Source organism: Vanessa cardui, chromosome 9 (genome assembly GCF_905220365.1).
Source record: "Vanessa cardui chromosome 9, ilVanCard2.1, whole genome shotgun sequence".
Classification (NCBI taxonomy): domain Eukaryota; kingdom Metazoa; phylum Arthropoda; class Insecta; order Lepidoptera; family Nymphalidae; genus Vanessa; species Vanessa cardui.
Genome location: NC_061131.1, coordinates 878,770 through 900,316, shown reverse-complemented (window position 1 = coordinate 900,316; position 21,547 = coordinate 878,770). Strand labels below are relative to the sequence as shown.

The following is a 21,547-nucleotide window of genomic DNA, read 5'->3' as shown; positions in this document are numbered from 1 at the left end:
TGGGGGCTCGAGAGGATAAAATTTCTTCGCATAAAAAATAATACAGGGTAACAAAAATATCGGAAAAACACCGGCGCTAGTCCACCAAACTCTCACAAGTAAGTTCCTGAGTCAATTTTCCTTTACGGCAGGATTTGTCTGGGTATCTAGGAAACGCTTTCAAAGAGTCGTACGTAATCCTTCAATGTAAAACGGAAATTCTGTTTATGTATTCAATTTATGCATATATCTTGGCATGTTTTACAATGTTTTGTTATAAAATTATTTGCTGTAATTCACGTGCCACATATATCGTGTACATAGTATGCCCGAAAGCTACAAAGCAAGCATCAAGTGACATACATATTTGTACAAACAATAAACAATATTCATGTCTAATTACTTAGGGTATTTGGTTCGTAATAATTTACACAAGCTTCATGATATTACTTAGGATATACATTCGTACGCAGCTTGACAAAAGTGTCAAAAATCAAAATATATTTATTTTTGTTATTAAGTACATCATGTTACATATCTAATAGATACCCCTAAACTAGGAGAACCCATATTTTAGGAGCCAGCGACTTCGCAATTAGTGTTTTTGTTCAACTTTAAATTTAATGCTTACTAAATACAGGATGTTTGGACAAATCAAGTGGGCGTGTAGAGAAGCTTTTGAGTGCACATTACTAACACATAAATTCTTGATTGTGTTTTTTTTTAAATCTTCAGTGTTGACTTTTTTTAGCCAACTTGTGTTCTCAAAATGGGTCCCCAAACACGCCCACTTGATTTGTCGGACCCTCTACCTCATCCTGTATACGTATTAATAGTGTATAAAGAAAAATAAAAGCCTAAAAACTCAAACCTTGAGCTTGTAAATCATCTCAATAAGAAAGAAGTTATACAGTATGTATGTAAATACATACTATCTATCCCTTAAGGGACTTGAACATTGCCCAAATCGCAAGTTGGTCTTGGGATGCATATCAAAAAAGTATAGAAGTATTCATAGTAATCTCAGATGTTGAGGGAGGCTTACTGCGACCAAATATTTGCAAGTATAATAAGGATAAGTTTTGATAAAAACCACATGCTGGATGGCAAAAACTTCATGAAACAGTTCACGACTTTTGTTTTGATAAAACCTACCTATATCTCTAACTAATGCTAAAAACACATTATATTATTAGTAAACCCCAATCTTATACGCATAATATAAATCAGTAATAACAAAATTTCAAACATGATTTTTTTTTAAATAGAAGGAAAGAAATTAAACATTTTTTTATTAGATGCGAATGTTCGTACATTGCTCTAATGGTCTACTGGTCTCGCTAATGCGGACCCCGAGATCTGGGAAGCGGGTAAATCCAGAGATTTAAAAAAATAAATTATAAATTGAGTCTACTTACTAAGAATTTAATTTAGCAAGCGAGTACCTACGAATGTTTTATTCAAATAAAGTGTACGAATTATAAAATGAAAAAGCCGGAATTAGTGGCTCTACCTAAGCCACTTGTTTAATTAACTTCATAACTGCAACGGTTATGAGATAATGTATGAATGTTTTATGTATGTTCGTCGATCACTTGAATACTACGGAACTAGTAACGTTTATGTAGATGATCCACGGATAGACTAAGACTGTACTTTTGGGGAGGAGATTAGCTCATTTTATTTATAAATTAATATTAAACGGCTTCACATTAATTACTCTGATCCCAATGTAAGTATCTAAAGCATTTGTGTTATGAAAAATGAGAAGTAACGACGTTACCACAAACACACAGACCTAAGACTGCATAGAAAACTTTTTCTACATGGTGTACCCATGAAAACCTGTTTACACACTACTCGACCACGGAGGTCGTCATATATGTATATCAAAACTGTTGTTTTCATTCACTACCAAACATAGTATTAATTATAAACAATAACTAAGCGCAAGAGCTTTCAATAGTGTAGCCCAGATCGTATACGCAAACTTCTTTTATGATTATGAAAGAAAAACGTTTGTCAGTAATCACGCATTTCATATTATCACCTAGAAACCATAGTATATTATTTATTTTAGTTGTAATCATTTCATTGCATCCATTATTATAATTACATAAAATTTGAATGCAAAGTATTAACATACGAATGATGTACTGCTATAATTGGCTTCTAGCCAATAGTTAATAAAATTATTTACCGAACGTAAGTTTTATTAATCGTTCAATAATTTTCTCGATCCACAGACCTAGGAATATTTATAGAAGTCCCTTAAGTATAATTATTGTTTCAAATAAGGTTTAAATGTTAATCATTTTTAAACTAATTTATGCTACGTCATAGTTTAACCATGCATAAACCGAAAGGCAATCAATTCCTAGTCTTAAAAGGACAGCGTCGAATCCTGAGAACTCTTTGCATATTTATGTAAAGCTTAAGATGCTTTATAAATAAAACAGGAAATGTACCAGAGAGTACAACGTGACGCGAATTCTTTATACATAAATATTAAGACGAATACATTTTGGAACATACGCTATTCTAGTCTAATGCTCTAAGTTACATTGCACAAAAGACCGTGATTTACTATGAAAATATCCTGTTGAAAAGGCGGTTTTGGGCTCTATTCCAGTAATAATAGATTATTTCAAGAATTGGTACGTAAAATATTCTAATTCTTATTAATATAATGCCTGAGTTTAAAATATGTATGTCTGTAACTCTTTCATGCAAAAACTAATGTATGGATTTTAATGAAACCTAAATAATACAGCTTATACAGAATATGTCAGAATAAAATATAGGCTACAAATTATACAGATATTGTGTCAATAATACCTGACACTCAACCAATAAACCGCGAGCGGATCCCAAGGGCAAACACTAGTAAGCAATATATTAATACTTAGTAGGGACAATACACTAGATACAAAAGCCTTATAAATATCATGATATCAATAAGCCATTTATCTACGGAAAATGTCATTGCTATCATTCTTGCCACATTTATGCAGTAACTATTTTAAATTTATATTTGTATTTTTTATGGAATAGGTTGCAAACGAGCGTATGGGCCACCTGATGGTAAGTGGTCACCATCACCCATAGACAATGAAGCTGTAAGAAATATTAACTATTCCTTACATCGTCAATGTGCCTCCAACCTTGGGAACTAAGATGTTAGGTCCCTTGTGCCTGTAGTTACACTGGCTCACTCACCCAAACCGGAACACATCAATACTGAGTACTGATGTTTGGCAGTAGAATAGTAGTAATAAGTGGGTGGTACCTACCCAGAAGGCATTGCACAAAACCCTACCACCAAGTAAATGTATATTATATACCATATAATATATACCACAAAGTATGTATTTGTATGTAAGTATATTATATGTATAAAAAAGCTAAGATGTTCAGTTCTTATACAGTACCTTTCGTTTGGATCGTATCGAGTCCGCTTGCCGTTGCGTGAGTTCGCCGATTGATCTTGATCCCCAAAGAACCCTTCCCATCGCTGAATAGAAGAAGGTCATCCCGAGCATGGGTACCGCATATGTCACCACGAAGAATAGCACTTGATATCTGTGACACAAATTGATCAAATTACTGTTATACATCATAATAACTATCTTTTAAGTGTCAAAATCGATTTAGTCTACTGGATTTGAGAAATGGAATAGTCTTGATATTTAATTTGATTTGTTTGTATCATATAATTTGATACCAATTTGCTAAATATCATAATCTATGTATATGCCAGCAGTTTCGTCTTTATGATGGTATCAAACAACAACAACAACAGCCTGTAAATTCCCACTACTAGGCTAAAGGCCTCCTTTGCCGTTGAGGAGAATGTTTGGAACATATTCCACCACGCTGTTCCATTGCGGGTTGGTGGAATACACACGTGGAAGAATTTCTATGAAATTTGTCACATGCAGGTTTTTTCACGATGTTTTCCTTCACCGCTGAGCACGAGATGAATATAAAGACAAATTAAGCACATGAATGAGCAGTGCTTGTTTGGGTTTGAACCCACAATCATCGGTTAAGATGCGCGCGTTCTAACCACTGGGCCATCTTGACTCATGATCTCGACTTATGATGGTATGGCAGGCACTAAAAGCTTTGGAACGGGAGAGAAGGTGAGAACACTGTAAGGGAAGAAGCGACACCATAACGGTCTTAAAACTATGTGACCTTTTTTTAATTACATAATTTTCTTACATCATTATAATCACGGCTATGTAAATATAATATAACACATTAATTAAATATTTCTAGAAGCCGTTTTAGAAGTGACTGATATATAAATCAAAATGTACTTTATTAAATTAGGCTTTAGAAATCTGTAAGAAATTCAGTAATTACTATTATTCAACGTATAAAAAAAACAAAGTCATGTTAGTTAAATTCAATTTAATATGTATGTAATATATTCCGCCTGGAAGTCAGCAAGTATTAACTCCACGTTATTTTATCCTCTGTATAATCTGTATAAAGTATACTGTTTTAATATTAAATACAATTATAATTATTTTAACGTGCCATACTATAATAAAAATTAATAAAACCAAGACTTTAGACGGGAAGTTTTAAAAAATACGCCGTAGGTCGGTTTATAATATCACGCGGGTGATATACTGACTTCTTTCAGAGGGCTATTTTGTAAGATCTTAGTATCTCACTCCTGCCTTTTAACTTATCCTGAATAATTAATGTACTTTATGTTAACTTAAACCATTAGTGAGTTATTTTTAACTTTACAAGTGTTTACGATCAGTTGTCATTATTGTGTCGTTTTTGGAAAAAAAAACCTTTTCCTAAATTACGACAGCGATGAAGACTGTGATCACTAAACTGATATTATTTTAAAACGACTGAATTTTTGCAAGTTGTAACTTGCAACTTACTTGAAACTGTTTCAGGTTTCCTACATAAATGTTGTTTTCGATGATTTTTTTACGGACTCATGAAATTAAATCATTTTTCCGTAAGCCTATAATGGATATTAAATTATTTTTAGCAACAGCATAAAAACTTCATTCAGTCAAATGACAAGAGTACCTATAATATTAAAAATAGTTTTCGAAATATTCGATTTTTTTTTTTAATTTTAAAGTAACAGACTGATGCCATATCACAACGTGTAATATTTCCTCCTTTGAAGTGAAATAAAGTATTTTTATTGTATATTCATTTGTACGTGATGTTTTTCAATTTTTTTTCTGGTTCGCTTTTGCCGCTTGTCAATCCGTGATATTTTTATATTCCTAATAGTTTTTTTTTATATATATATATGATAAAATTTAACACGTTGGCTGCGATACCTTTTTATATTTTTTCTATTCCTGCGGTACAGGGCGTTTAAGACCTTTTATGAAAACTATCATAATATCCCATACGAAGCTTTTTAGACCCGTAAGGTTTAGGAAACAAAACGATGTGGAATAAAAGCATGTGATGTGCTGTAATAGGAACGATTTCTATTTCTTCAGTGTCATACACGGTCGAAGAGACCCCGTATTTATGTAGGTGTGTACCTACATAGCATTCTGTTTTCAATCATATAAATATATTTATCACTTGTACAAGTCAGAAAAATCTATGCTTTTCTTAGCCGCTACGCAAGGGATAGCGAGGTCTAACATACGAGGCATGTTAGACCTCGCTCCGCATTGTACGTGTTAAAGCTTAAGATTTAGCCTAGAGGTTCCTTTGCTTCTCAAGAACCAAGAATTCTTATTTGTTTTACGTAGCAACGATTTTTTTAACAATATAACCTAAATTAGATACTAAGATTAGGTAAACTCGTTTATGTGGTGTTTACAGATACATAATATTTTAAATTAACATGGTTATTTTTATTATTAAAGTTATAGATTTCGGGATATTTACCATGTTTTTTTTATTTTTGTTCGATGGAGCTCGATATTTCGACATTATCTACGGATGTCTTGTTCTATTCCATAAATCAATAATTTTACAGATATAATTGACATCTCATTTTTATGACTAAACCAGCGATCAAATCAAAATTAATTGTTAAAGTTTTGACAACATGCATTTTAGCTGACTTTTTATGTAACTGAATATATTTGGTTCAAGATCTCGTTAAAAATACTCGTGAAAATAAATTCACCATAAAAATTCTTAAGCACAATATCACATTAAACATAGTGAAGCATTTCATTACACACGAAAGTTTGACCGTAAAACCTCTAATAGAGGTTACTTACGTAGTGGATGAAACTAATGACGCATCTTACAACAAACGATGCACTCTTAGTGACATTTCAAGTCGTCTGTTTTTAAAAAAAAATTAGTACTACAGCATCTTGTTTAGCTATGAGATCGTTACTTGATATAATATTACTACAGCGTCTGAGCTACAAGATAGTTAGCCAATATAACTTCTATACGTTAACAGCCTGAAAATTTTCCACTGCTGGACTAAAGCCTCCTCTCATTTTGGTTAGTTTGGAGCATATTCTACCACAGTTGCTCCAATGCTGGTTGAAATTACATGCAGGCTACCTCACGCTGTTTTCTTTCACTACCACATCGAGATGAATTAAAAATTCAGTGATGGGTGCCTGGGTTTAAATCCGTAATCATCGGTTAAGATACACGCGTTCTAACCACTGGGCAATCCGCGCATAATATAACTTCTATAATAGCGATTAAAACTTTCGAAAACTACACATATGTGATATATTTTCGTGACTCAGATGATAGTCTCTAAAACCAATTATAAATCCGACAGGTAATAGAACTTAGTATATTAATACCAGAAATTATACATATAGAGAAGTATGAACTACGTCTGTTATCCGACACAGGATTAATCATTATTTTCTTGAATACGCTTTTACAATAAGATCCCAAAAACATTCAGAAATATTAAATTCAAAAATTCTATACAACATTTTTATATTAAGGATATAGAATGATTATTTAGACCACAACAAAGCCTGGACGATATAATTAGAAAGCCGTCTCGATTGCTCAAAAGGCTCTTGATAGTAAGGGTATTGTAGATTTAATCAATAAATCTATAAAATCTTATCACCAAATTTCGTACATCACTGAGTAACTAGGATGCTGAAAACAGACTATTTGAAACAATTTGAAGACAATGATGATGCCGGAATTATCTTAATACTTATATCATATACAACAAACAATAACAACAGCCTGTAAATTCCCACTGCTGGGCTAAAGGCCTCCTCTCCCTTTGAGGAGAAGGTTTGGAACATATTCCACCACGCTGTCCCAATGCGGGTTGCTGCCACATGTGTATTTCACATGTGGCAGAATTTCTATGAAATTTGTCACATGCATGTTTCCTCACGATGTTTTCCTTTACCGCAGAGCACGAGATGAATTATAAAGACAAATTAAGCACATGAAATAGCGGTGCTTGCCTGGGTTTGAACCCGCAATCATCGGTTAAGCAGCCGGACTGGGCCATCTCGACTCTCGAATGACTCTATATCATATAGTTTCATAGAAACATTGAATAAATTTAAACAAGAACCAAGATCAATGATCTCGAACGTTCTCGAAATTAGGTAAATGTTTTATTTGTTCAATTTATTTCTCATTAAAGTATCTTTGCAACGATTATGAGCATGTTAGAAATCTCGGTAAGTATTACAATGTATTTGTTTCTTCACATTTAGGGACTGATTTCGGGGAACAGCGACGGTCTAATCAGTTTACTTTTGGAAACAACAGTGAATACAAATGAAGCGACTCTTGGGAGAAAAACCTGTTTCTAAATGGTCATAGGTGATTTACCTCTTTAAGACAACGCAGTCATAACTATCATCGTTCAATTTCATTGCACAAAATTTCATAATCGATAATATAAAGTAAAAAAGCCATCCAAACTTTTCGTCAAAAAAAAAAACTATATTGCAAAGTGTATTTTTAAAATAAGTAGCAAATTTTGAGGTTATGCACGTTTTTCAAATTCTAGCGAAATATGCGAAAATAACCGGCGTTCAAGCAAGTTTAATGGCCACAGAAATTTTCATCTGAAATGTTTTTAGCTCAGTTACAAGGCTGGCAACAAAAAGTGAGTTTTGTTCTATCAAAGGTTAAAATTTTGCGCTTCGTTTTATATATTAACCAATGCAAGAGTGCATATATATTATTGGCATGTATCTAATATGAGATGAGATGGTCCAGTGGTTAGAACGCGTGCATCTTAACCGATGATTACGGGTTCAAACCCAGGCAAGCACTACTGAATATTCATGTACTTAATATATGTGTATAATTCATCTCGTGCTCGGCGGTGACGATAAACATCGTGGGAAAACCTGCATGTGTCTAATTTTATTGAAATTCTGCCACATGTGTATTTCAACAACCTGTATTGGAACAGCGTGGTGGAAAATGTTCCGAACCTTCTCCTTAAAGGGAGAGGAGTTCTTAGCCCAGCACTGGGAAATTTACAGGCTGTTGTTGTTGTTGTTGTATGTATCTAAACGATCATTTTTAATATAATCGAATTTTGCAATTATTTACGCTTATTTCTGAAAACATAAATTACGTTAAGCAATAGAAGAATAATTCTATTATGTGCTTTACAAATATTTTCTGCGCTATGAAAATTTACTTTGCTATTTTAATGACAATCTAATAATTGGCATATTAAATTTAGAATAAAAATATACTATAGGATATTTAATTCATTCAACTACCTAAGAAAAGCCTTGGTCGTGCGTTCAGCTAAATCATGAAGATATTTTTATATTAAACATGTAAAACCGACGCGCTAATGGGCCCCCTGTTGGTATCTAGCTACCTATGCCAATAGTAATTTGTTTTGAAAGAAATATTAAATACACCTAACATCTCCAACCAACTTTGGAAACAGGAAAGTTATTTCCCATGGGTCTATTGTTACTCGGGTTCATTCACCTAAACAAAACAATAGCAAATATTGCCGTTTGAAGATATGTGATGAGGTACCTACCTAGGCAGAACTCCAGTAAGCCCAGCAGTGTTAGTAGAACAGATTCAAATAGACAGATACAGTTTAGAAGATAATATGAAAATCATCCTTTATAACTAAGTGAACGGTATATCCAAGTAAATATTTTTACTATATTTATTAATACATTTATCACTTTCCTACAATATATTAAATAAATGTTACAGCCTCCGCAAGTCAGAAAAATCTATGTTTTTCTTAGTCGCACCGCAAGGGAGACACATGCGAGGCGTGTTAGACCTCGTTCCGCAATGAACGTGCTAAAGCTTAACATTGTGCATTTGGCCTAGTCATACATTTGCTTCTCAAGAACCAAGAATCCTTATTTGTTTTTCGTAGCAACGATTTTTTTAACAATATAACCTAAAGAAGATACTAAGAGTAGCTAATTTCTCGTTTATGTAGTATTTACAGAAATAATATTAAAGATGACCTCCGTGGTTGAGTAGTTAGCACGCCGGTTTTTATGGGTAAGCCACTGCGAGATCCCAGATTTGATTCACAACCAAGTCGACGTAGAAAAAGTCCATTAGATTCCTATGTTGTCTTGGGTCTGGGTGTTTGTGGTTCCGTCATTAATTCTGATTTTCCGTATCACAAGTGCTTTAGCTACTTACATTGGGATCACAGTAATGTGATATTGTCCAATATTTATTATTTTATAATCCGCATTCATTAACTTAATGTAATACTTTCGTTGTCTCTGCTCGTTGACGGATAAAACCGCCAATGCGCCATTTGCCGACAGAAAACGATAATTCATTAGTTTAGATCATAAAAACTCAAGTCAGCCATAAACGAGTAAAGTTTTATTCAGAAATTCCTTTATTTGGACAACTTCAGACTAGGCATTACATAGCATAAAACAAAGTCGCTTACCGCTGTCTGTTCCTAAGTATGCTTATATTTAAAATGACGAAACGGATTTTAATGCGGTTTTTGTAATAAAAAGAGTGAGTCGAGAGGAATATTAATGTGTACAAAACATGGACAATATACTCAAAAAACACTGATAATTTTAGAAGTTTTTAATGTCATCGTATTGCACCCGTGTGAAGCCGGGGACAGTCTCTAGTTATGCTATAAAATAATGCGTTAATTTTGCTCGTAGCCGATCAAACAGCTTTGTGAATATAAACCCTCAAGAATAGCCTCAATTGTTAAACAAATTCAATTGAAAATAATTGTTTCACTGAATTGAATTTATTTAACTGAGTATCGTTTAGAGGATCTATTTTATTGGGTTTTAAATAACGCCAACACAACCAAAAATTATTATTCATTTTCAACTGTAAGTATTTTAGTTACATCATTGGAGTCAATTAAAAATAATGTACAGTATTACTTACGTTCTTACAACTATCTAATTTCATACTCTTAAGGTTTAGCAGTAGATTACCAGTTCAGATAATTGCTTTTATTATCGCACGACAATATTATATCATAAAGTAACAATTTATATTTGCTCTATGTTTGATGGTGATTTTATACTAAAATTTAAAAAATCCATTCTTCTATTTAAGTCATCTAAGATAATTTGTCATAGTTTGTAAAATGAAACGCTTTCATGCTTAAAGCGTTAATGTATTTTTAGTTTTTGATATTTTATGTTTGGTAGTGGGAGATAACGCCGTCCCAAGCGGTGAAAACTTAGGACTCGAGTTTTATTTGCTCGTATCTTTCAAAGAACAACGCTTAGCGACGCAAAATTTTGAATAAACAAAACGCTTTGGATTTTCTGTTATATTCATTTCATTTGAGAAATTTTCCTTGTGCTGAATACGGAGACCTTGTCCAAAACTCATTCAGTTGAGAACCACTAAATTATAATATATCTATTCTAGTTTAGAATTCAGCTTCCATTCGGTGATAAGGAACCAGCCATGAGAGCTACATTTATTTATACATTTGTTAGGTTTGCTCGCAATTTTAACATTTGTCATTCTTAAATAAATATATATATAAAAAAAAAAACGTTTAAAAACAATCACTTCAACTTATTAAACTATAAAGTACTACTGTTTGCTACAACAATAAAATTGAAAAAAAAGCCAAAACGAATATGAAAAAAAAAGGTTTACACACATATTGCAGCTTAATATATAAACTTTGGTATATAAACATTTCTTTAGACTAATAAAAGTTAACACAAAATAATAACACAAAGGTTACAAAGCTAAACAATAAACTAAGTGCTAAAAAACAATATAAATATTTCACATAAAAGTCTGTCACGTGAAATCTCTATTGAAACAAAATGGTGGACTCATTTTCCCTCATTCAAACGAGCTGTGAAATGTTTATGAGTAAATTAATAAATACTTACACGAAATCCATGTAGGAGACGTCTGGTAGGCCATCTGGCCACGAAAGCAGGCACGCTGTCTTTAATATTCCCTTAGACCTGTTTCAAAGAAAATATATTTAATAAATCACTAAAAAAATATTTGAAACAGAGTGATACATTCTAAGATTATGATTTAACACAAAGATACCAAGAAGGGTACGATAATCGTTTCAATAAATATAATGAATAAGGATATTTTTTGTAAACATTGGTCCCGCATTGCGGAAACTTCCAGATGTTAAGCTCAACAGACACTTCACTTAGATGTTAGCCAAAAGGCCTATGAACAAAAATAATAACGATATACTTAAACAACAAAAATTATCAAGAAGACGAATTATAAAATATTTATTGAACTGTACAGCTATCAAAAATCATTCCGAATTACAAATAGGCGTTTACCAAGTTTTACTTAACATCAGATATATGACCTCTTATATGCTAATAATAGCAAGGCATCGCTGATTTAATTATTATATTGTTAGGAAATAGGTAGTAGGAGCTAAGATGGCCCAGTGGTTAGAATATTAATTTTTCATTTTAATATTAATTTTTCGTTCTTATATATAAATATTTTCTTTAAAATTAAGTGACAAAAGGTCAGCGAAAATTTTTGGGCTACTTAATTTTATAAAAACAAATTGTGAACATTAACTAGTTTGACCCAAATTGGATAGTCTGACAGAGATGAAAATGTCACCCACTTAATTTATAGCCGGTAGTAATTGAAATTTACGTCACAACTGTGACCAGACTCGCTAATATATGCTCGGGTATAAAACGTATCTCTGCATTATTCGGTCTCGGATGCCACTCTATTTGACTCAATCTCATTTTGTTATCTAATGATAAAGATAATTGCATTTTAAGCTGCTTAATTTAATTTCCTAAGTGCTTCATTATTTAAAAATTTACTGCTTTTCATTTCGAATTTCTTTGAACTTTTGTTCCATAAAATTCTACATAGGTATAAGCAGAATAACATATAAATAAATCTGCAATTGTCTTTGTTATTAATTCTTTCTTGCGTCAATCTATTAATTCCCTGAAATGAAAAATCTATCACGACCGTAACCAATCAAGATCAATCTTAAAAGAGACCAGTCAACTACGCATGATACCTATAGTATAGTAAGCATATGTGTGCGCTCTCAAATTCCGATAGGGCAGAAAATATGATCGGAAAGAGTTTAAGATACAACTACTTTACTTCCAAACTTCAGGATTACTATTAAACATATTCGTTTCGACTGAAAAACTCAAACAATACCACCTACCCACTTATCAATTATTCTACCGCCAAACAACAGTATTGTTGTGTTCCGGTTTGAAGGGTGAGTGAGCCAGTGTAACTAAAGGGACATAACTATGGGTGATTTTGCTCGTCATCCAACCTATTCCATAAAAAAAAATTAACCCAGAATTTCGCATTTGCGGTCTATCTACTAAACTACCAAGTTATTATGGGAATTCGTAAGTGTCGATTCAAATTACATCTATCTTTATTTACTGTATTCATTTTACTCAAACCGATTTTAATAAGAGGATTCTGATTTAACATTAATGAGGAATGTAATTTCATCGCTTAAATCTGTCCATCGAATGGCTATAATTTAAAAAGACGACATTAACATGAAATGTGAGTCTGCCTTCACACATCTTTTATAATTGGCATAAAAATATTATACCTTGTAGGAATTAGGTACCTAAGCATTTTTGGAATACTTTTCCCCGAAAAGTCTGCCGTCGCAGGAATGAATTTAGTTCGTCTGCAAATTTTGCCTTGATTGGAAGCAAAACTCACGTTGTTTAATCTCCTTGAAGCCTGACAAATCTACCTTAAACGAGCAACCTTCCCATATAAATAAGTTTTTAGACTCATTATTTTTATCAAACATTTTGAATTACACAAATTATATTAATAAACTTTCAAAAATATGTCATTCGTATTAGAAGACTACTAAGATTATTAAAATATTTTATGGTACACAAAAATTAGAGATTTTTTTACCATAAACACACATGAATTTACCACTGCTGAGCTAAAGCCTCCTTTACTTTTATGTAAGCCTCTATATTTTATTTATGACAAGGTTAGAAGTACATATATTCCACCACGCTGCTCCAATACTGGTCGGTGGATAAATATGTGGTAGAATTTCGGTTTAATTAGACACATGCGGGTTTCACGGTATTTTCCTTCAACCACAAAGATTAATTCCAAACAGAAATTAAACTCATGAAAATTCAGCTTACCTGGGTTTGAACTCACAATCATCGGTTAAGATGCGTTCTTTCTTTTCCATAAGCAATTATCTAACAAATAATAGTCGTGTTGTACAAGGAAAGAACGTTGAGCAATTATTATTACTAGTCACATTTTCCAGACAACTCAATCTCAACGAGCTAAATAAAGATACACAATCTGGATGAGTAGTGCTGTCATAAACTGGAATACAAATGTTTACATACATATTTATTTTAGCGGAAAAGCTTGAAGCGAATGTTCCGTTCCAAATATTCATCTCTTTAATATGACTGTGTCATTTTTAGTTGCATAACTTGGGCCTTGTGATAGTGATACTTTATTAAAAGCATAACACCTCGTGTGAAATGAAATTGACAGGAGAGATGGTTTATTTTTTGTCCAAAAACCGGACCAAACGGGAAAATTGTTATAACATTTTTGCGACTATTTCACGCGGCCATTTTTTACTCAAATTGCATTATTAAATATAAAGGTATTACACTTTCTTATTAATGGTCAATTGAAACAGTACCACCGGTTCGGAAAAGAAAATACCCTGACCTAAGAAGAACCGGCGAAAGAAACTCAGCGGGATTTTTTGTCTCATATATTATATAAACATATTGATATGAAATTAAATAGCCAGGAGGCAATCGTTTCCTTCCCAAGGTGTGCGATAATATATATTAAGTGATCGCATGAAAAATCGTGCTAATACCACATCAATACTATTGAAACTTCTTATAATTTAGCTCTGGAACCAACGCTTAGATAAAAATTTAATGATTATTAAAACTTTGGCTAAGTAGTAAATACTATCAGAAAGTTCGCTAAGAAATATGTATATATAATAATATGAAAGGATATTTATTAAGTTCTTTATCAAACCAACAAAAATGTTTAAAGTGTTAGTATATTTCCTACACATACTTTTACATATTGAATATATATTTTAATAGAAGAAAATAAACTTTATAATAACATGAGGTTGTCGAAGATTGCGAGCGACTTGACACTAATTGATAGTTTAGCCAGTAATTTCCTCCTCTAACTCAACACCGAGAATTACACTACGTTACGCTATACAACATCAGCTGTATCACAGGTAATATAAATAATATATATATCGAAGCATCACAAAGTTTAAATAGGATTTATTTATTTTTTATCGTACATACTGGCGACCTCATTATGACGTAGAACACATGACAACGAAAAAAGGGATATTTAAAAGAATATCGAAAGAAAGATGTTACGAATGTAAACGACTAGACTCATATTTTGAATATCATGATGTCTTATAACGAGCTGATGCCTAACTTCTCATTATATATGTCTAGACTGATTCTATTTTGGTGGAAATTAGCAAAAGTGACACATTTTTTTTAGTTCAACATAGAGTTTAAACACCTTCTGGTCTTATTATAATAAAACCTAATTTTGTTGAGGACGAGATGGCCCAGTGGTTAGAATGCGTGCATCTTAACCGATGATTGCGGGTTCAAATCCAGGCAAGCATCGATGATTCATGTGCTTAATTATTTTTATAATTCATCTCGTGCTCAGCGGTGAAGGAAAACATCGTGAGGAAACCTGCATGTGACAAATTTCATAGAAATTTTGCCACATGTGTATTCCACCAACCCGCATTGGAACAGCGTGGTGGAATATGTTCCAAAAACCTTCTCCTCAAAGGGAGAGGAGGCGTTTAGCCCAGCAGTGGGAATTTACAGGCTGTTGTTGTTGTTGTAATTTTGTTTTCGTGGCATTGAACAAACAATACGAATTTTATTTAGTAAATAAGTAATTGTAGTAAAAGATCAAACCGAAATAAAATTCAGTTCACCATAACCTTTGTTACAGTGTTAATCAAAGGAATATAACTGATGCTGGAATACTTTGATGTGTGGAGGCATAAAACAAAACACTAGACTTGAAAGAAAATTAATGAGAAATCACAGAAAGAGTGGTACCCGCGGTAGCGCTGTAGAATGTATGTACTTGTGACTACTGATAATATTTGACGACATCCGTGGATGAGTAATGTGTAAGTACATCGGTTCTCATCGGTCACTCCGAGGTCTCGGAATCGATTCCGGCCGAGTCGATGTCGAATAGCTCATTAGTTTTCTATGTTGTCTTGGGTCTGGGTGTTTGTGGTACCGTCGTTACTTCTGATTTTCCATAACAAAGTACTTTAGTTAGCTACGTATTGGGATTAGTGTAATGTATGTGATGTTGTCCAATATTTATTATTTTATTATTATTCTTCGTGACAGTGTCTTCTTCATCTTTACATAAAGAAATTATCTAGGAATGGTAAGTGTTTATGGTATGAGAGAGAACAGTTTGTTATACGATCTTTAAAACATGGAACACACAATTACGTAGTAAGACTTCAAATGTCAAAACTATAATCACTCAATTTGGCGCCAAAGTAATTAACCTTTTTATAAATGAAAGTTAATATCATTGATGGTGAAAATTGGAGTTTCTTAAGAAAAAAAATCTTTACTTTGTTTCGGTTTTCCATTTGTTTTCTTATGCAGCCCTAATCAAAAATTATCTATTTTCTTCTGCACATCTACGGCTGGAGTTTTTCAAAGGGAGATCATAAAAGAAATTTTATTTGCAGCTATTGTCCCATAATCTCACTGAGACAAAAATCGTCTGACGCTATTAATACAAAAGATTAAATTTATATATTGTTACAAGAGTAACCTTAGCCGGTGTTATGATATTTGATTCTATATCATAATTTATATCACATTATTATTGCATATTATGAATATAGCAGGGGCTATTGAATTTACTTTCTTTTATACAATTATTATTGTAATTAATTGATCAATAATTTGTTAAACTGTAACTAATATTATTTTATATGGCATAGCATTTAATACCGGCATGTAACACTATTTCTTATTTTAATTATGATTGAGCTGTCGCCTGTCATTAGAAAACAATTGGACGATAGCGTGGCATTCGAACTACTGAAATTACAATATATAAACATAATTATGTTGGTGGAATAAACAAGCAACATCTGCGTCAAGTCACACAACTCACCAAAAAAAAAACGGCGGAAGATTCGTGGTTGACACACTGAGATCGCGTAAATAATTATTACGGTGTAATGTGATTATTGATGGTTATTTGTGTTGTAGACTAAATGTTTTTCTATTGTGGTAGATTGATTGTTATTTTAAATTAAAGGTAATTGTTTTAGAGGTTAACCTACTTCCTACTTCTGGTTCTAAAAATATATATTTAACTTAAGTTTTTCACGCTCAATATGTCAAGAGAATTTTCTTTATAAATAAATTGACAGAAATAGTTGAACAATAATAGCGTTGAACAGTTTTGTTATTGGATTCACATCCGAAAGGATGAGATATCCTCGACCTTAATAACGTTTAACAGTTGTGTCTACACGTGTTTACTTCTATTATTTCCATCGATTTGGTCGCAACGTGTGTTGTGGTACTTTCTTTATATAAAAACTAAAAGAAACGTTATTCGTGTGGGTTTTTATAAGCAATTTCAATTTGATATTTTCAAAAGTTAAAAAAGAAAGTTCTATTGTTTATAGATAGTCTCACCATGCACTATGATAGTGCATAGTATGTATTAAAATTTTGAAAATAAAATTAATCGTATATTATTAAAGAAAATAATTGTAACACATTTGTTTAACTATTATAAACTACACACATTACAAACTTCTAAAATTATATGTTTTGTTTTACTATATTTGCAATTTCTTATAACTATTAAAACTTAACTCTAAACTCTTTACATTAAAAAAGCCACATCAATATCATTTTTGTAATTTTTATACTATGTAATAATGATGATAATAATTAATAAATCTAAATATATATACTGTTAAATTAGAAATAAGCACAAAAATATATATAAAAAAAGTTACCACAGATGTTAAATATCTATGCAGACTAGCTCGAAAGAAACTCAATTTCAATAACTTAAAAGTTTTATAAAAACGATTTCAATTTGACCATCAAAGTTGTCATACAAGGCATATCAATATGGCAAAGTAAACATCGGAAACCTCGAACTAGGCCAAAGACCGAAGGTTTATCTGGCAGATGATGTAGGCACAGCTCTTAACACGACTCGATCGCGTTGCTTGGGTGAATTCTAACACAACACAATTACGTCTGCATCAAGGGATCTTCATTCATGAAATTCAGTATAATAAACAGTTAGGGCTGTAACAGGTTTTCGTTGTGAAGCTACCATATGAAGATAAAAATTTAGGAGTGAGATGTGATATAACCATACTTTAAGAGGGTTTTGAGTGGTGTGTTATGCAAACTGCATGATAAGATTAAAACCGGATTCTAATTATATAATCATAATTAATATTAATTTATGATGTAGCCGACCCGAGACGATCCATTGGCTAGAACGCGTGCATCTTAACCGATGATTGCGGGGGTTCAATCTTCAAACTACATTATAGTGTTACGAGAGTAACATAGTATTTTATATGGCATAGCATTTAATACTGGCATGTAACACTATTTCTTATTTTAAATATTATTGAGCTGTTATTATAAAACAATTGGACTATAGCGTGGGGCATTCTAGAAAAACATAGAGACATTGAAGCATCATTGTATAACGATAATATTATTTTGACCATCCCGAACAACTGAACTTACAATAGTAATTCATCTCGTGCTTGGCAGTGAAGGAAAACATCGTGAGTAAGCCTGCATGTTTCTTATTTTACAAAAATAAGAAACACATGTGTATTTCACCAACCCGCATAGGAACAGCGCGGTGTATACCACCACGCTGTTCCAATGTTCCAAACCTTCTCCCCAAAGAGAGGGGAGGCCTTAGCTCAGCAGGGGGAAATTTATAGGCTGTTGTTTGTTGTAGTTGTTGTTATGATGTTGATAAGCGATCCAGGAAATGATCATGAACGCAAGAAAATTAATACAATACATAAATATTTTAATACATGTGATGGAAATGTAACTCAAAAAATTTTTTTTTGATATATCCTGATAATATATATAGCTTAATTTTATAATATTATGAAGTTTATTCACTAAGAGTGTTTCCACCACTCACTTACCAGATGTTGTAAATTCATCAGATATTGCACCGCCAAACACTATTAGTATTAGTACATAGTATTCTGGTGTTGCTAGTATAAGGATGAGTCAGCCAGTGTAACTACAGTAATATTTCGCACAGCGGTATTGATTAGTGGTGACTACTTCGTAACTGATTGTGTTCTTATATTAGTTATTTTTAAATTCGATAAATACCTATTAATATACATTCTTTTAGACATAAATAATTATATATGCAGAATATGTGTCTACAAGAGCATAGTGTGCGAGACAAGACCGCCCATACTATTATAGCATTTAACTCTGAATATAATTTTATTATTTGTTGTTATTTAAAGTACATATTAACGACATAACATAGACCTGAAGAATAATAATGAAGGTACCTCATCTCCTACGTTACAAAAATATTTATTCACTTGTAAGTAACTTGAACCACTTACCGATATTCCTTAGTAGTCGAGTAAAGCAGGCATGGTATGGCGAGCAGCATCCCGCTGACCCATATCCCAGCTATCATGATGAGTGAACACGTCTTAGACATCCGAGGCCGCATCGGCCTCACTATCGCTTGGTACCTGGTGACATATAAAATATAAGACGTCGAAGAAGAAAATATTCTCAACATTTATTTGTTAGAGTCGAGATGGCCCAGTGGTTAGGACACGTGTATCTTAACCGATGATTGCGGGTTCAAATCCAGACAAGCACCGCTGATTCATGTGCTAAATTTGTCTTTATAATTCATCTTGTGCTAAGTGACAAATTTCATAGAAATTCTGCCACATGTGTATTCCACCAACCCGCGTTGGAACAGCGTGGTGGAATATGTTCCAAACCTTCTCCTCAAAGGGAGAGGAGGCCTTTAGCCCAGCAGTGGGAATTTACAGGTTGTTGTTGTTGTTATTTATTTGTTACAATTATTACTACCTATTTAGATAAAAAAAGAAAATTGTGAAATAAATACTCGCTAGTTCTGTTACTTGAACTTCCGCTACCGCGTGTCTAGATTCGTATTTTTTTTTATTTTAAATTTCAAGTTACATTTTATTTCTCTTTGCAACAAATTTGTGTCCGTATCGTTGTTTCAATTTCTGTTCTGACAAATGGTGCATCAGGTTTGATGTGAAACGATCGCCAGCGTAGACATTAATGGTTTGGGAGCGCCTCACGACACTCAAGTTTCAGACAACCTCAGTAGGAACAAGCAAATGACAGGACAGGTCTTATTGAAAAAAAGCCCTTTTTCGTTGGTAATTCGAGATCGCCAGAACACTGCTAGTACAAGGGAGCTTGTTGTTCTTTCAAGAGTTTAGGTAATATTTTTTTGACCTTTGACGCTTTCTTCAACTTTTATCTATTTATCGCTCTTACGTTAAGAATGCCTCCTTTATTGTGAGAGGCATTTAATGAATATCTGCCAGTATTTTTTATTTCTACATCGGCTTTATTAGGAATTTAATTACGTATATATTGCATTAATATTAGCGTTGGTTATATTTACATTAAAATAAAGTTTTTATTCGATAAAGAACCCTGGTGTCTGTAGTTCCAACGCTCCTTAGTTTTTATTTTTAATTAATACATTTCTATCTTATGTTAAAGAAATATATACTAAAGCAAATTACTCAATGTAAGGTTATGTTAAAGTTAAAAGAATCGTGAAGAATAACTTGTTGTATTATATTGTCATCGGCTATGGATATCGGCTATAAATTGATGGTACCATAAAAATAAATGCGACGAAGAGATAGGCATGTGATAACTTGATATATTTATTGCAGGACATAGTTGTAGCAAAATAACCTAAAATACATTGATGAACTTTTATTTATTATGATATTTTGGGCATGTTATGTTATGACTTAGAAAAACTTAACTTGAAACTGTCGATCTTGATATCCTATGTCCGTTCGCCACCATTTAAAAAAAGGGGTTGAATTTTATGTCGTTATTTTTTGCGGTATATCGACTGTGCGCCGTGATATGAGAATTATTAAAAGATATTTTTTTGCTCGCTCTACAATTTATGTTATATACATTTTTTACGTTGTTATCGAAATATCGAGCGTGAATTTTCGGCCTGTTTTTTTGTATACAACTACAGCTTTTACTCACCGTATGTATCGTTAAATAACACTTCCTATTTACTAAATAATAATAATAATAATAATAAAAATACTTTATTGTTAACCATTTGTTACATCTTACAATAGTGCAGCCCTGACTTCTGAACTAGTGTTAACCGTGTGTCAGAAGTCAGTTCCTTCCCAACGTTATTACAATTCTAAAAGGTATTACAATAAGTTCTTAAGACTAATTACTATTATTTTAATTAATAAATTTAAAACCCAGACCGTGTGTGTGTGTGTGTGTGTGTGAGTATGTGCATGTATGTGTGATGAAGATGTGCAGATGAAGTGTATGTGTCTATCTTAAATTGTTATTTATCAATATTTAATAGTTTTTCTGTTTCATAGTAGTTAAACTGTTTCAACCATGTTTTAGTTTTATCTTTCAAATTATAACTGGTCAGATTTTTTATTCTTAAATTTTGACATTTTAAACTTTCATTAAACCTTTTATATAACCTAGGAGCTAGATTAGTGTACTGTTTTTGTGCAAATTTACTTTTTACTTTGCGGAGAGGAAAGCAATCCCTTCTATTATTATTGGTGGGTAAAAGCGGTACAACAGTTTTATGATATTTTTGTATACTTAGGTAGACAAAAAGCTTTCGAACCGACAATACACCCGCCTTTTTATAAACATCTAGTGTTGGGTGTTGGTATGGCAAGTGCATGATCACCTTAAGGAGTGCTCTTTGGGCTCGTTCCGCTTCTAGTAAATGTGAT

General features: G+C 32.6%; 1 protein-coding gene across 1 annotated transcript in view; it reads right to left on the bottom strand.

The window, feature by feature from the left end:
- Positions 1–21,547, bottom strand: part of LOC124532416 (tachykinin-like peptides receptor 86C) — a 56,577-nt gene that overhangs the window by 16,198 nt on the left and 18,832 nt on the right. Inside the window, exons 4-6 of the mRNA XM_047107318.1 lie at positions 19,136–19,270; positions 11,313–11,390; positions 3,411–3,561 (exon numbers count right to left, since the gene is read on the bottom strand). Coding sequence (XP_046963274.1) covers positions 3,411–3,561; positions 11,313–11,390; positions 19,136–19,270 — 364 coding nt within the window. The remainder of the gene's footprint in view (positions 1–3,410; positions 3,562–11,312; positions 11,391–19,135; positions 19,271–21,547) is intronic.